The sequence below is a fragment of the Leptosomus discolor genome, chromosome 5 (genome assembly GCF_034619465.1).
Source record: "Leptosomus discolor isolate bLepDis1 chromosome 5, bLepDis1.hap2, whole genome shotgun sequence".
Taxonomy (NCBI): Eukaryota; Metazoa; Chordata; class Aves; order Leptosomiformes; family Leptosomidae; genus Leptosomus; species Leptosomus discolor.
The window spans coordinates 81,674,601-81,689,071 of NC_141395.1; the positions used below are offsets into that span (position 1 = coordinate 81,674,601).

The following is a 14,471-nucleotide window of genomic DNA, read 5'->3' on the forward strand; positions in this document are numbered from 1 at the left end:
CTGGTTTCCTGAAGCTTCTTGCAGTTGTTCTTACTAAGGGTGTTCAAGGGATATTTTAAAACTTAGCCTTCTTGCAGAGATCGTACAAACCTGGTGTGCATTGCATGGGTGTGCATTGCAGCAGGCAGGTACGGCAGAATTACGTGCAGCTGCTGTTCCCGTGGTCAGAGATGTGTTTGCTACAGTCCAGCAGAACTTCTTCGGAAGAAGAAATCCGGTTGCTCTGCCCTAGCAGAAAGAGACGAGCACGCCCTTGGTGTTTGCATGCCAGTCAGCACCGCTGAGTGTCTTGCTGTGTGCCGTGTACACCTCTGCATCTTCCTTTGATCTTTTCTACAAGATGTGCTTTTTTCTTTTTGTGAATCAAAGAACTCTTGAATCTTTTCTCCTGCTGTACTCTTCATGGTTTAAGCAGGTACACTTTAAATGCAGCTTGACAGCATAGATTGTTTGGAAGGATTTGTGGGATAAACAGGAGTTTGCCTGCGGAGCATGTGAATCTGTGCATTCAAAGCAGCCAAAGATCTGGGGAGCATCCTGTGCTTGTAAGCTGTCTCACCTGATCTGCATGCAGCCTTGTTCTTGTGTGAAGCTTGCTTCACTTGCTGCTGACAAGTAAAGGAGAGATGCCTGTGTCTTTTCTAAATTCAAAAGTATGAATTTGGAGTTCGCTGTGTCTTTTGGAGCATGTGTTTATTGAGTTCGTGGCCAAAAGCACGAAGACCTCTGGTTTCTCTGCTTGGAGGTGGCTGTCCTCATTTCACTTTCTGTAACAGGTGGAATATTTATTTTTTTTTAAGTGGAGTTCAGTGTTGTGTATCAAATTCCTTTGTACTGCAGGCTTAAGCAGCCAGCTGGTGTCAAACCCATGTGGTGACATTCTCCTTTGCTTTTGTGAAAATTCATTATATGGTGGTAAGGCTGAGGAAGCTGAAGTTGAAAATAAGTGGGATGCTGCCAAAAATAAAAAGGCCCATCAGTGAGGACAAAACTAGTTAACTGTTTCAGAGCTGACCAGATGAACAGCACAACTGTCCTTATATATGGCACTGGTCAAAATGAGCTTTGGGGCAATCTGGATAACTGTAAGCAGTAGTGCCCTGGATTCTTGTTACTCTTTTGTTATCTGCCACTCGATTAAGGAGGTGTGCGGGTTCTCCGTGTGCCTGCTGATGAGTCTCCTGAGTTTTAGAGGAGAAGTCTGCAAAGTCAGTGTGTCTTTAAACCTTGAGGCTTCTGCCAAGCCAAGTTGAAATGAGTTTGGAAGCGCACTAAATAAATCAGGGGGGATGAAGTTGAGCCATGGGTATTTCACTGCATATTTGAGAGGATTTTTGAGTGGCCTTTGGAGCACACAGCGCAGCTGCCTTGAGAAAGTACCAGAAAGAGGATGGATTGCCTTTTGAGGCATCACCACCAGCATCCACCCCATACATGCCAGCTGCAGTTAGAGATCATTAACTCTGAGCAAAGGCACGAGGTTGCTCGGTGAGAGGGAACCACATCCCTGAATACTTCGGGCAGGGGCAGAGCTTCCCCTTGTGCCCTGGGACTGAGATGCTGCACTCTGTGCATAGGTGTGCATTGAGTCTTTCGATGTGTTGATGATGCTGTATCTCTATAACTAACTGAAACATAACGGACTTTCTCTAAAATTTCTTGAACTGGTAATTCCCTAAGGTCCTTTGAATGATTTTTACCTCCCTTTGCCTCCCCATGATCTTTCCCTCCATTCACTAAGGAAGTGTGCTGTGTTGGAAGAAGAGATAGCATGTAAAAATAGCACTGCCTTATTTTGCAGATCTGCTTGCTGTGGGGTTTCAGTTAGATCTGCTGACTTGGATTTAAAAAAAAAAATAAAATCTTTTCTTCTGCTTTCTGCACCTGCTTGTCCTGGTCGTGCTTGATTTTGTGCTTCGGAGGCAGCAGCCATTTGGTCGTGGCTGAAATCCTTGCTGGATTGGGATCAGCGGCGCACATGCTTGGGAAACCAGAGTTACAGAGCTTTTGGGGTCAGAGGTGTTTGCAAGGTCAAGAGCTAAACACAAGGAGAAGAGATACCTGTAGGCTTCTGACAGCCTCTGTCAAAGTTGGCAGTTCAAAATAAGCAGAGTGCTGCCGAGCCACGGTGGAATTGCACTTGGTGTTCCAAGCCATTTGCTGTATTATCCCTTCCCCTCACTGAATATTGCTGGCATCTAAATCAGATTACATTGCAGTTCATAGCTGTGCCCAGACAAAATAAAGAGCTATACTTCAGAAGAACATGAGGATCTTGAGTTACTGCCTTCTTCACACGTCGCTGACATTAAGTGTTCAGTTAGAGCCAGATTCATGAAGGTACAGAGACCAGTGAGTCTGGTTTTTAAATAGGCCTGAACCAGATCACCATCTCTTCACCATCTAGAGCATGCAGTGGAGCGTGGTCCTCAGTGCAGTGCTTATCCCTGCCTGGTGGAGCCAACTTTTAGATGCTCATCAGCTGGTGGCTCTGCTCTGGGATGCTGCACAGGTGAGGAGTTACTCCGAAATACCCTGCAGGCTTGGCCTTGCGTTCTTCAGCAGCTTCAGGAATTCCCTTTTCGTGACAAAGTGTCCTTTTTATTAGCGTGCTCTTTTTTTTTTTTTTTGGAGAGTGACCTTGATGACTCCTGTTCCCTGCCCTTAAGCCATTAGCGGGTGTAGCGTTTGGAGCAAGCAGTTGGATCTGCTCACATGAAGACCATTAGGTTTACGTAGCTATTCATAGAATGATGTCAGAAGTATGTTCAACTATAAATTTGAAAAGAAATGGGGAAAAGGTATAGACAATTTAGTGGGCATGGCTTTATTGTGAGTACAGATGTTTAGCAGACCCTGTATTTTTTCAGTAACAAAATGATTTGTATTCCAAGGAATAAAACGTAAATAATGGCCCTTGGAAAACACAAGTGTGGTATTTGATCTTCTAAGCAAATCTTTTTCTAATGATGTTTATTTTTGTGTCGTTAAAACCTTGACGTGGAACTCTCGGTTCATAAAAATGAGCAACAAGCACCTGCGAAGAAGGATGGATATTAATTCTGGAAAGAAATCTCTAGAAGCAAAATGCTGCTGTCTGTGCTGGCAACACCGTGAGGAGGACGGACCAAGCCAGCTTGCACTCCTGACGCAAACAGGCTTGAACTTGAGGCTTTTGTTACTGGGAAACACTTCTGTCTGGACTTCTGCTGCTCTCTAACAGGTGTCAGGGTTCAGTGATGCATTTGGTGTCTCTTAACAAGTTTGTGAATCAATGACAGGCTAATTAGTTTCTCCAAAATTGAATCGATGCATCCTACGATAACTTAACTTAAACCTTCCCAAAGCATTTTTAGTCGCTTTTGTGTGTGATGTAGAAAGCAAAGGGCCACAGGTGAGTTTTCCAGCATGCTCTGAAGGCTGACTAAGCCCAAACTGTCCAAAGATCACAGCAGGGCTGGTTCATGACCGTATTTAATATGTCAGACAGATTGTGTATTGACCTCCTTGTGCATGGGTGAAATTCTGACCCTGCTTATTTAATGGCAATGCTCGTGTTGACTCCCATGGGGTGAGGATTTTGCCCAGTGCTCTGCTAGGAGAACAGCTAGGGTAAGCAAAAATGCTGCTGAGCAGAGGAGCAAGCTAGATCAGAAGAAGTCATAAGAGCTTTCTTGCATGTTCTTTAGCATACTGACTAGAACATGGTCATAGTCTGTTTTAAGGACTTCCTAAAGCTGGTGGTTGCCAGGGCAGGCTGTGGGCTAGGGATGGCTCATGTTTCCTGTTCCTTTTGTTTCTTTAGTGCTTCAGCTAGCTGCCACTGCCACTCTTCTGCTTAACTCTTCTTCCTCCTTTAAAATCCATGTGAATGCAGTTTGAGATCCTACTGCTCCTGTCCAGGAACAAATGCTACTTTCTTCTGCAAAAGAGCAAATAAACCACCTACCACATTTTGTTCTCAGGATTGTGTGGACAGCATGGGGCTCTAGCAAAGGTGACAACTTCATATCAGGGCTCTATAAATATGTTTTCCAAGTAATGTGCCAAAAAGGGCGCTTGACTGAACATCGCAAGCAAGCTGTTCCTTTGCAATGGCAACCGCAGAGATGTGGTACCTATCAATGGCCTGCCAGAGTTACATTAAATTTGGTTAATCTAAAATCCTTAGGTGAGTTTGACCTTGAATCTGCATTTGTTGATCCAGTCTTCTCTGAAAGATGTCTAAATTAAAACTTTTTTTAAAAAATACTTCAGGAAATGTTTTTCTGCTGGTTTTGAGCAGCAACGTTCAGAGACTTTGCCAAACGCTGCTCAGAAAGGTTCTTAGTAGCTGCAGGAATAAAGGTGTCCTGTTCTTTTTTCCTGGCTGGTAGATGCTGAACAACATCTTTCTGTTGTCTGCAGTTCTTGATGTGTTTTTCCAACTTACAAGCCTTAATGTGGAGGCCATCGACACCCTGAAATATAAAGTGCTGCCATAGCTTCACTTGCAGGTTTCTGTCCCAGTGGTAATGCTTACAGCCCCTGTGCTGGTCACTTTTAGGCAAAAGCCCTCTTTTTTTCTGTGCTGTAACACCCTGGCACTGATCCCGTCATCCTTGAGTTTCATGGAGGCATCCGCATAAACAGTTTTGCAAGATCAAGGACCATGCCCCGTGCAATCAGTGGTGGGAACTGCTTGCTCTTCTAACAGCATGAGGCTGGATAAGGATTGAGTAATGACCATTAACTTAAAATGTCCTACTGTTAGTCATCCTGTCATAGCCCCCGTGTTCAGAGTTGTGTTTAATAATCTAGCCTCTGTTCCACTCCTGCTTTAATCTTTGCTTGAAAATGGAAGCCTCTTCTGAGAACTTGAAATTACAGAAATTACAAAAGTATTACACCCATTTTTCAGCATTTTCTCCCTTTTGGGAGAAAGGGAAGTAACTGGCACATTTGGACTCTGCCCTTGAAGATAAAGATGAGCTTGTTAATAAGTTGGAGCCTTAAAGGCACTTCCTGAAAGGCAGTAATCTTCTGAGCTTTCTGGGGTTGCTCAACAGTGAAGCGAGAGGAGGACGATAAGAGGTTGATTGTAGCGGGTTGTTTGGAATATACAGAGGCCATGCAGTTGTACAGCTGCACATTTCATCAAATAATAATTTCCTTGGGATAGGATCATTATTAAGTACAAACATCATGACTCCAATAAAACAATTGAGTCTCTTTCCGACAGTCTTTCCCTGTTGTCTCTCTGCAGTGTTGAATGACAAGCAAGCATCAAAAGAAAATCATTTATGCCTTTATAGTGGACTCATTGTAGTGTCATGGTCCACAGGCTTTCGTTTTATTATCTTACATGAAAAGGGTTTTGGTCTTTTACAGGCTTAGGCAGGAATAGGGAGAAGCAGGGAAGGTGAGAGCAAAAGCAGGTTTTGCCTGGCAGAGTTGCCTTTTACTTATGAGAAATAAGGCTGATGTTATCACCCACTTTCTAATCAAATTTGACAGGAGCATTTTGTTAAGCCACTTTCTGTGAGTGGGAATTCTGATGAATGCAGCTCTCGTCTCCGGTTTCGAAGGATTACTTTACACCATTCCCAAGCATTGTTTGCCTTAATGGATGGGTTATTGTAGTATGCCAGAGAAGCAGATAATTCACAGCCTCGTTTCATAAACTGCGAGCCGAAGGCACAGTAGTTGAACTTGCATAGCTGCATAGCAGTGAATGGAGTCCAGGTCACCCACCCAACATAACTCTTGCTTTGATGAAAAGTTTGCTCATGTGGCCTCAGTATTTCTCTTCAGGAAATTACAGCTACTGGAGAATGTCATGACTTTTTGCCAGGGACCTGCTTGTAAGTGAAGTGGAGACAGGCAGTCCTTTTGGAATACTCCTGATGCACTTCTGTTTCAGATGCTCTTTTTGCCACCACGTCTCTGTGGGTTGAGAGCACTGAAAAAGGAATTATCGCCACTTGGTCTTCTGCCCGCCTGGCTCCTGGCTCTGTCCTTGAGTAAGCAGGCAGTTGATTGCTTATGGAGCTGGTCTTTTTGAAAAGACAAACCATAAATTGGTTTGGAGGCTGAAGCCAGTTTTGTGTGGCTGTGGCATAGCCCAGTGCAATAAACTTCGTGCCAGATTTTGAATATTCAGCTGCGTAGCCAACAGCAGGACCTGCGAACGCACCGACGTCGCTTGTAGGGTCCCACCTCGGCAGAGTATGCACACTGGCCGCCCGCTCCTTCTGTGCGTCGACTACTACTGTAACATTGAACGATCATTTATATAAATCTTACGTTACCCTTGTTCACTAAGGCTGTCTGGCTGAGATTGGGTGAAAGCAGCAAATCCAAGCTACTGTCCCTTGTTATGTTTGGACATTTTCAAACGACTGCAGTGGTACAAAATGGTTCCTTTCTGCCAGCTGATCCCAGCCCTTCAGAAACAGGAACATCAGTGCAGTTCTGCTGGTGGGAACCAGCCTTCACAGAAACCTGCTGGCAGCTGAGATAAACCCCTCGCACCGCACATGTTCTGGAAGGACTGCTGAATGCAGCGGTAGTTCCAACTCAATAAATTAAGGGGTGGTGAGAGGCCTGTATTTAATTCTTTTTTTGCTTTCTCAGGAAGCATTTTGATTCTTCACGGATAATATAGTTGGAAACAGGGAGGTAAAGCTCTGTTTAACTCCAGTGCCCTTGGAATACTTAATACGTTGAGAAGGAGCGGTGAGATTCAAGTGTGGGAGGAGATGGGCTGGTACTGTCCTTCCTTCAGTCTGCTGGCTGATTTTAACAAGGGATTTCTGAGGCGGCCCCGAAATGCAAATTGTATAGGCGGATCCGAGGAGGTGATTCTTTCTGAAATGCTGCTGCCGCTGTTTTGGCATCCAGAAACTCTGCAGGGGGTGTATCCGTACCTCCATGGGCTGTCTCACCTGAGTAGGAGTGTAGGGACGCTTGGACACGGTTCCTGCCTCTGCTAATCGAGCAAGAGCCAAAATTAAAAAACCCCTTGTCTCTTGTAAAGGTTCTCTCTCCTACACTTAATTAGACACCAGTAACATTAGCTTTTAAACGGGACTTGGAAAGGCACAGTGACTTCAGTGTAGCAGCAGGTGTCGGATGGAGACCGGTGCCCCTCCGCTGGGGCAGAAGCTGCTGTCACACAGCACCTCTGCAGCTGCCGCCTGCCGCCTGCCCCGCTCCGTGCGGTGCAACCCTGTCTGTAGCCGTTCGGAGCGATCGTCTTCCCCAGGGCTTCGGTTTCAAGCAGGTTGAGTTTATAATTTAGGCGTTGTTTGGGAGGGATTTACGCTCTTGAGGGAGGAGGGCTGAGCAGCACCTTTCTTGATGAATGGTTTGAAAGAGCTGCTGCTTTGGGCGTTCAGATCCCCTCCCTGACCCTGGCCAGCACTGTCTGACTCCCTGCGCACCTCAGCGCAGGACGCTGAAAGGCAGCCTCCCAGCCCCGACCCACACCCCACAGCTCTCCCCGGGCCCACGCTGACTGAGCTGAGGTGCTGGCTCAGCCCTCCCAAACTTTCCAGCCGTACCCCTCGTTCCCCTTCCTGAGCAGGCCCCTAAACCCATCTTCTGTGACACCTTGTTTCCAGAAGGGGTATTAAAAACTTCTCAAAACTGTTTTTTTTTTCCATTTTCCTTTGCTGTGTTAAGAGTAGTCTTTATTCACAGAATACAATTAACACCTCATATTTCCAGGCTCTTGTAAACATTTATGGATAACATGAGGTTTCAAAAGGTGGGAAGAACCAATAACCACCTCATCTCCAACCAGTTTGGTATGGTTTTTTTCTCCCATAGAAGAACCTTTTTTATTCCAGGTTTTGTTTATTTTGTTATGTGTTTTTTTTTAAACAAGCACAACTACCAGTGTATAGACATGTAAATGTGTAGATGTTTTGCTGACCTTGCCCATCCATCCGTACTATGTGTTAAGGGGATATATTTATAGTTTGGCTATTGGGGTTTCAGCTAAAATTTTGTTAACATAAAATTTAATATTAATAGCCACAGACCCTGTTTCCTGCTCTCCAAAACACATGGTGCCTTATTTGCTATTTGTTGTTCTGAAACGACTCTTCCTTTTTTCATATAATGGGCTTGGGAAAGCAGTGTCCCTTAACCATTAGCAGTCCTTAATATTCCAGCATTTCAGTGAGTTTTCAACCTGAAAAACCTGCCTTTTGTTTAAACTCAATTGGGAATTGCTGTGCTGATGGCCGTGGAAGTTTTTGGTTCATTTCTCCATCTCTGCCGTTGGGAGTTGTGCCACATTAGGCTCTGAGTTACTCTTATTTGGCAATGGCTCCAGAGAAAAATGCCCATATTTTGGGACAGAGATCCACTTTTTATTGTGGACATTGTCCCCTTCCTGCAGTTGCTTACTCTCTGTTATGCCTTTCTGCATCTTCTGTACTGGTTTTCAAGTTACCAGAGTCTGTCACAGCTTGTGCAAGCGCAGCATCGCCGGAAGAGATGGGTCCGGATCCAGGCTGGAGTCCATATGCTTTTCCCAGCCACCCTTACGCAGCGAGGCTGCAGCTCTTCAGTGTTACCAAATAATATTATTTCAAAAGCTCCTTATAAAAACATGAGTAATTGGACAAGTGACAAAGGACTTATCTGTTTATCTTTTGGAACAATGGAAAATACCAAATAGCCAAAATTTGTTCCATTTATTTAGTGTCTTTGTTCCAGAGCCATTTCGTGGGCACAGGATTTAATTCTGCAAGAATGCAGGAAGATGGTGACTTGTTTACGTGCCTAAAAAATTAATAAAATTATTAAAATTTTCAAGTTTCTTTACTAGGAAAATATTTTTTGCTTGTGCAATACCATTTTTAAAGCCTCAGGAAGATATTTCAATGTACATTACAAGTCTAAGGTTGTTTTAATAATCAAATGAGACTTCACCATTCCAGAGAATACTACAGTTAGGAAAAGCTTCGTACAAAGGTTGATGTTTGTACCCTGAGAATAGTAGATTTGGCTTGCAAATAGGAACTAAGCAATTTTCAAAACTAGCACTAACCAAAACAAAATTATGTCGAAATTTAATAGGCCAATCAAAGTTGGTAATGCTGATTAAAGTGGGAAATGGAGGAATGTGTGCTTTCAGGAGGGAAAACTTCAGAGGAGGAACACTTGCAAGAGATCATTCTTGCTGTCATGCAGTTGTCAGCAGCTGAGCGAGGGCACAGAGCAAATAGTGCCACCTTCTGGCTTTGTAATGGAAAATAGATGCGTGGTCTGGGACGGCGGGTACCTGTAGGTACACTGGTGGTGTGTGTCAGTGATGTATGAGGCAATATGTAGGATTAGTTACATATTCTGGAGAAGCAAAAGCCTTTTGAAGGATTTGGTCTAAAGAATCTAGAGATGGGAAAATTGGATCGACTCTCCTGGGTTTATTTCCAAAATATGGAAATAAACTGTCCGTAGACGCCCACTCGCCAGCTTTGCTTCGTGTCTTTTGGCATCTCAAGCCCTTTTCTTTTAACTCTTCTGCCAACGGATAAAGACCATGCCATGGAGTTGGGCCTCATGGCACATAAAGCTGCTGCAAAGAACTGTGTTCTATTTGCGTTTAATTGTCCAGTTCTGGTCTCTGGATGAAGAAGAATTAATCCCTTCCCAAGGTGGTAGATAGCCCTGAGGTCTGCCTGGTCAATTCTACAGTTACTGTGGATCTGTTTCACGGTTGTTTTGGCACCTGCCTTCTCACTGATACGCCCCTGCGCCATGGGCAGGAATCTCATCACGGGCCTCGTGTTTTGTTTTTCAGGTGGTACCCGAGAGATTGGGTCTGCTCTCACCAGGATGTGTATGAGGCACAGAAGTATAGAGTCCAAACTCCGGCAGTTCTCAAGGTGAGTGGCTCTGGACCTGGTCTAGAGCTCGAGGTTCATCTGTTGTTTGCTGCTGGGGAACTCCTAAAGCTGTTCACCAGCGTTGGCTTTTCAGCTGGTCTCTGACCGTGCCGCTGAGAACAGCAGTTGTTTTCTCCCCCGCAGCACAGTAGGTGTTGTGAACGTGCAGGATTTCACTGCATGTTCTGAGGACTGGGCGTGTCACCTCAGATCACTCTTAAATGCTGCAAATTCCCACTGTGGTTCCTGTTGCTCCGTGCGGAGCAGGCGGCTGCTGATGTGACCAACCTGTCTTTGTTTCAGGGCATTAAGCATTGTCACTAAGTTTTAAAGCAGCAGCAAGTGTTGTGCTGCTTCCTCAGCTTACTGGACAGCCCAAATATCTTGCAGCCAAGAGAAGAACTTTCAGCAAACAAGCCTGGAAAAGGCAAAGTCTCTCTTTCCCTTTTTGCAGTTAAAGTTAGACTATAGAGGTAATGGGAGAGGATTAACTCATCTAAGCTGGGCTGTACATAAATAACCTACTACTGCAGTAAGTAGTAGTTTGTTCGTGTGCCTTTTTTAACCAGACTTAAAAGTTATACTTGGCCTGAGGTGAACCAAAATGATGCTTCACCATTTGTCTGATGACCTAGTATGTTTTTTCCCTTTTAAAGTACAAATATTTGTGAAATTGGGTGTGAGGAGACGACTTTAGTCTCTAGTTACCCCAGAATTAGCTGTTTAAATGATTTGATCCCAATGTCATTAATTAGTGGAGCGTTACTAGCGCTATATCGTGGACTCCACTGGCGAGAGGTGAGGCACATCGGTGGGAAGGATCTTGTTTGCTTGTACAACTGCTCTGTCTTATTGTGCATATACACGTGTTATTTAAGTTTACAGTCTTTGTGGCTGCATGAACCTTTCTGGTCTCCGGAGTATCCATTTAAGCTGCTCTTTGTGTGACAATGGGTAGGATCTGACCGTTTACATTGGCCCTGTTTTGGGTCACTCCTCTGGTTTACACTCTGTTGCTGTCTTCAACTTCAGTGCAGTAATTCTGGTTATCTTGTGATGTGGATTTTTTTTGATCCAGTCCTTTCTTTTGCTTTCTCCAGCATAAACATTTTTATGTTCTGATGTTTACATTGTGACATGGGTAGCTGTCGCAGCAAAAAGTAAAAATACACCAATATTGACCTTGGCTCTCTATATAAGAATAGGGGCATCTGCAGGATTTGATTGCTCTTTGTGTTTTCTCAACAAAATTAGTGCTTTAATTGACTGTCTGATAAACCCACTTCAAGAACAGATGGAAGAGTGGAAGAAAGTGGCCAATCAACTGGATAAAGACCATGCAAAAGGTAGTTACAGAGGAAGAATTCTTTAATAGGAGTAAGATTGTAATATCAGCTTTTCTTCCTCTTTTCATGTTTGTACTGGGGAACTGAATGACGCACTTAAATATGTATAGCAATTTTTCTCTTCTAAAACACTCCCCTCCCAAAGCGCCTAACCAAATTTTAACCCTTGTGTATACATTTTGAAGGTTTAGTTTGCAGAACCCCAAGGGATGGGTTGTTTTTCTAGACTGGTAAGCAATGACGAGTTTTAACTCTGTTAGCCCACTCTCACTGTATGATCTCCAGTAGTGCTGAGGATTGGGAACGCCGCATCTATCCCTGCAAAGCCCCAGGGTGTAGTTAAAAGCTAACTGTAAGACCATGTTATGTCTCGGACATAGTGTCCTCCAGAGAATGCACAGCCCTGTAAAACTTTCAGCATCATTATTTTATATCTGGTGCGATACAGAAATGTGCACCTGGGGAACGGGAAAGCTGTGTCGTTGGACATAGGATGCTCAGAGCTGCAGCGCTGATGACGGCTCCAGAGGCTTTCCTGGGGGCGTGAGCAGGAGGCAGCAAAGTCTGGCACAGCAAGAGCATGTTGGTAGATGCCTTTGGCTTTGCAAAACTCGTACTGGGGATGACAGCCCTCTAGCACAGGTGCTGAAAGCAGGTTGCAGTTCACCACTGACCCTTGAAAACTGAAGATGCTTGCTATGTCTGAAAGAGGCAGCATGACCGTAATTTATTTGGGGGAGGGTGAGAACTGATGGGAAGGAGTGTGCTTGCCTCAGAAAGAGGATTTGCTTCTTGCCCCCTACTACTACTGTGGTCAAATAGAAGCAGCTAAATCAGCAGCTCTTGAAAAAAAATGCCACCTTGTGCTGTGGAGAGTGTGAAGCACGTAGCGAGCGAGCGGGAGGAATCACCCGGGTTCCTGCAGGTAGGGGTGACCCTGGCCAAAGTGGCAGTGAGATTTAGGGTTTAGTGGGTGGACTTGGGTGTTGGGGGTGCAGTTGGCCCCAGTACAGTTCCTGTGCCCTCCACCAGCCTGCTTCTGTTTTTCCATCTATAGAAGAGTAACTGACCTCCTTTGTTAAAGTGTATGTGTATATGTATATACATGCATACATGCCTTTTATTTTTATTTTTTTTAAAGTATCAGTTTTCGTATCTGGTACCTTTAGTGTGCCTGGACTAGAAGTGGAATATTTTGTTTTGGGATTTTAATTCTCCCGGGATTTGCAGCTCATCTGAAAATGAGGACAACTGCAGCGTGCTCCAGTTCATCAGAAAGAGCTGGCAATGTGACCCTTCCTTGGGCAAAGTTTTAGCACCTTCTCCCGCTGCCTGACTCTCATGCTGGAGAGGGATCACAGGATATTCTCTGCCCTGCCATTTCTGGATACTTGTTTTTGAACATAGATGTTTCGAGAAACCTGTCATCTCTGTTTTCCATTCCTGAGAGTGGATGAGTCTCTGAAATGAAAAGCACTCTAATTTTGTGCTGTGTTCTCAGTTGTTATTTCTGTAAAGGCTTTGTTTATTTGGGAAAGATTTTGGTATGTGAATGTACTCACACCCTAAAATGTTATATTAAGCCAAACCTATAGGCGCTACAAAATGCACGTTCTAAGTCGCTTTGATTAATAGTAGCTGTCCTCATAGAATGTGTAGTCTGATGTCTTTAAACATAGCCTTTTCTGTGAAAACATTCATTTTGACATCAAGTATGTTGATAATAGAGACTGTATGTTTTTTTAGAATACAAAAAAGCCCGCCAAGAGATAAAAAAGAAATCGTCGGACACACTGAAGCTGCAGAAGAAAGCAAAGAAAGGTAACTTGCTTCATACTTGTACTGCTAAAAACCTTTTGTGCTGTGCTCATTGACAAGATTGAAGAGCGATAGGACTTTCTGTTGCCGTAATTCGGTCCCCTGTAATGTATTCTTGGTACGTACTTGAACACCAGGGTACAATTACAGTGTGTCATTTCAGTCATATTCTGAAGCTGCTATCCAATGTTCTTATACAAAAGCCTTAAAACTGTTTGTACAAAGTCAATCATATTTTAAAATAGAATGCTTGCTGCTAACTTATTCCTTTTAGGAACATTGGCACTGTAACATGACTTGTGCAGATACCTGTAAAATTTTCTAGAATCTTCTGGAATAATATTAAAAAAAGCCATTATGTAAATGTTCTGTAACTATTAACATTTCTCACTGTTCTCCCTTTCTACCACCTTTCTTTTGTTTTTTTTAACAGCTTGTAATCTCATAAACCTTACATTATTCCTCAGAGGGTGACAAGGTAGCATGGGTTGTTGTCAGGGGGAAGTCACTTGGCAACCATAGAAAACTAAAGATGAGTAAGAAAAGAAAGGGAATTCTCCACAAAGACAATCTGTCTTTTTTAGCAGCTGAATCTCATGCTCCTGTTGCTCTTCCGCCACCATCTTGTCACAGGAGTTTCATCATCCTGTTAATGAAAACCTGCACTTAGCAGTCACTAAGGGTTTTACTTGGCCAAGTGCAAACCCCACCAAGCTTTGGAACAATGATACGGAGCTTATAAAGAAGCAGACTTTCTGGTTCCGTTTCCCGGCATGGGGCGCTTCCCAGCCGGGTAGGAAGTGTTCTCTGAGCGGCTCTGGGCCTGCAGGTTGCAGCTTGTCCTTCCCCTCCTGCCTAAAAACTGTGAGCCCAGGGACAAGCAAAATAAATGCTGGGGCGGGGAGTTGCTTGAACTTTTAAAATTGTTCAAGTGTTACCCAGAACAGGTGAGCTGTCTCTAACTGTCCATCCTAATAGGTGAGTCAGTAATTATGCCGGTAGAAAGCCACATGACTGGAAAACTGCTCTTGAATTTTATCTGACTTAGATAAGGCATGAGGGAGGGAGAGGTGGAAGCCAGCAAGAGGGAGCCTAGCTCAGTAGGCTTTGTGTGTGTCTCTGTCCATGGAAAAGTTTAGTGTTTTAAATCAGAATGGTCATCTTTAGGAGGACATGATTTTTTGTGGTAAGATTTTATTTTTGGGTGATATGTAAACATGTTTCTCGTTTTGTGTGACAAATTGTCTGACTTAGAGAGTCTGTTATATTCCCTCCATTTCTTTTCCTTTCTTCTCCCCTGTTATGGTCTCATCGCTTCTTGTCCCCGTGTGATGCAAACAACCCCCTCAATGCATTGTAAGTGAGAGCTGAGAAAAGGATGTCCATGATGTGGGAAGAAGGAGCCATTTTTTGAACCTGTTTCTAT

General features: G+C 44.0%; 1 protein-coding gene across 14 annotated transcripts in view; it reads left to right on the forward strand.

Moving 5' to 3' along the window:
• The window catches only part of MTSS1 (MTSS I-BAR domain containing 1), a 125,024-nt gene that overhangs the window by 81,326 nt on the left and 29,227 nt on the right, over positions 1-14,471 (forward strand). For all 14 annotated transcript variants that reach the window (XM_086464934.1, XM_086464938.1, XM_086464942.1 and 11 more), the window contains exons 4-6: positions 9,797-9,881; positions 11,136-11,227; positions 12,974-13,048. In XM_086464934.1, the coding sequence (XP_086321060.1) occupies positions 9,797-9,881; positions 11,136-11,227; positions 12,974-13,048 (252 nt within the window). The remainder of the gene's footprint in view (positions 1-9,796; positions 9,882-11,135; positions 11,228-12,973; positions 13,049-14,471) is intronic.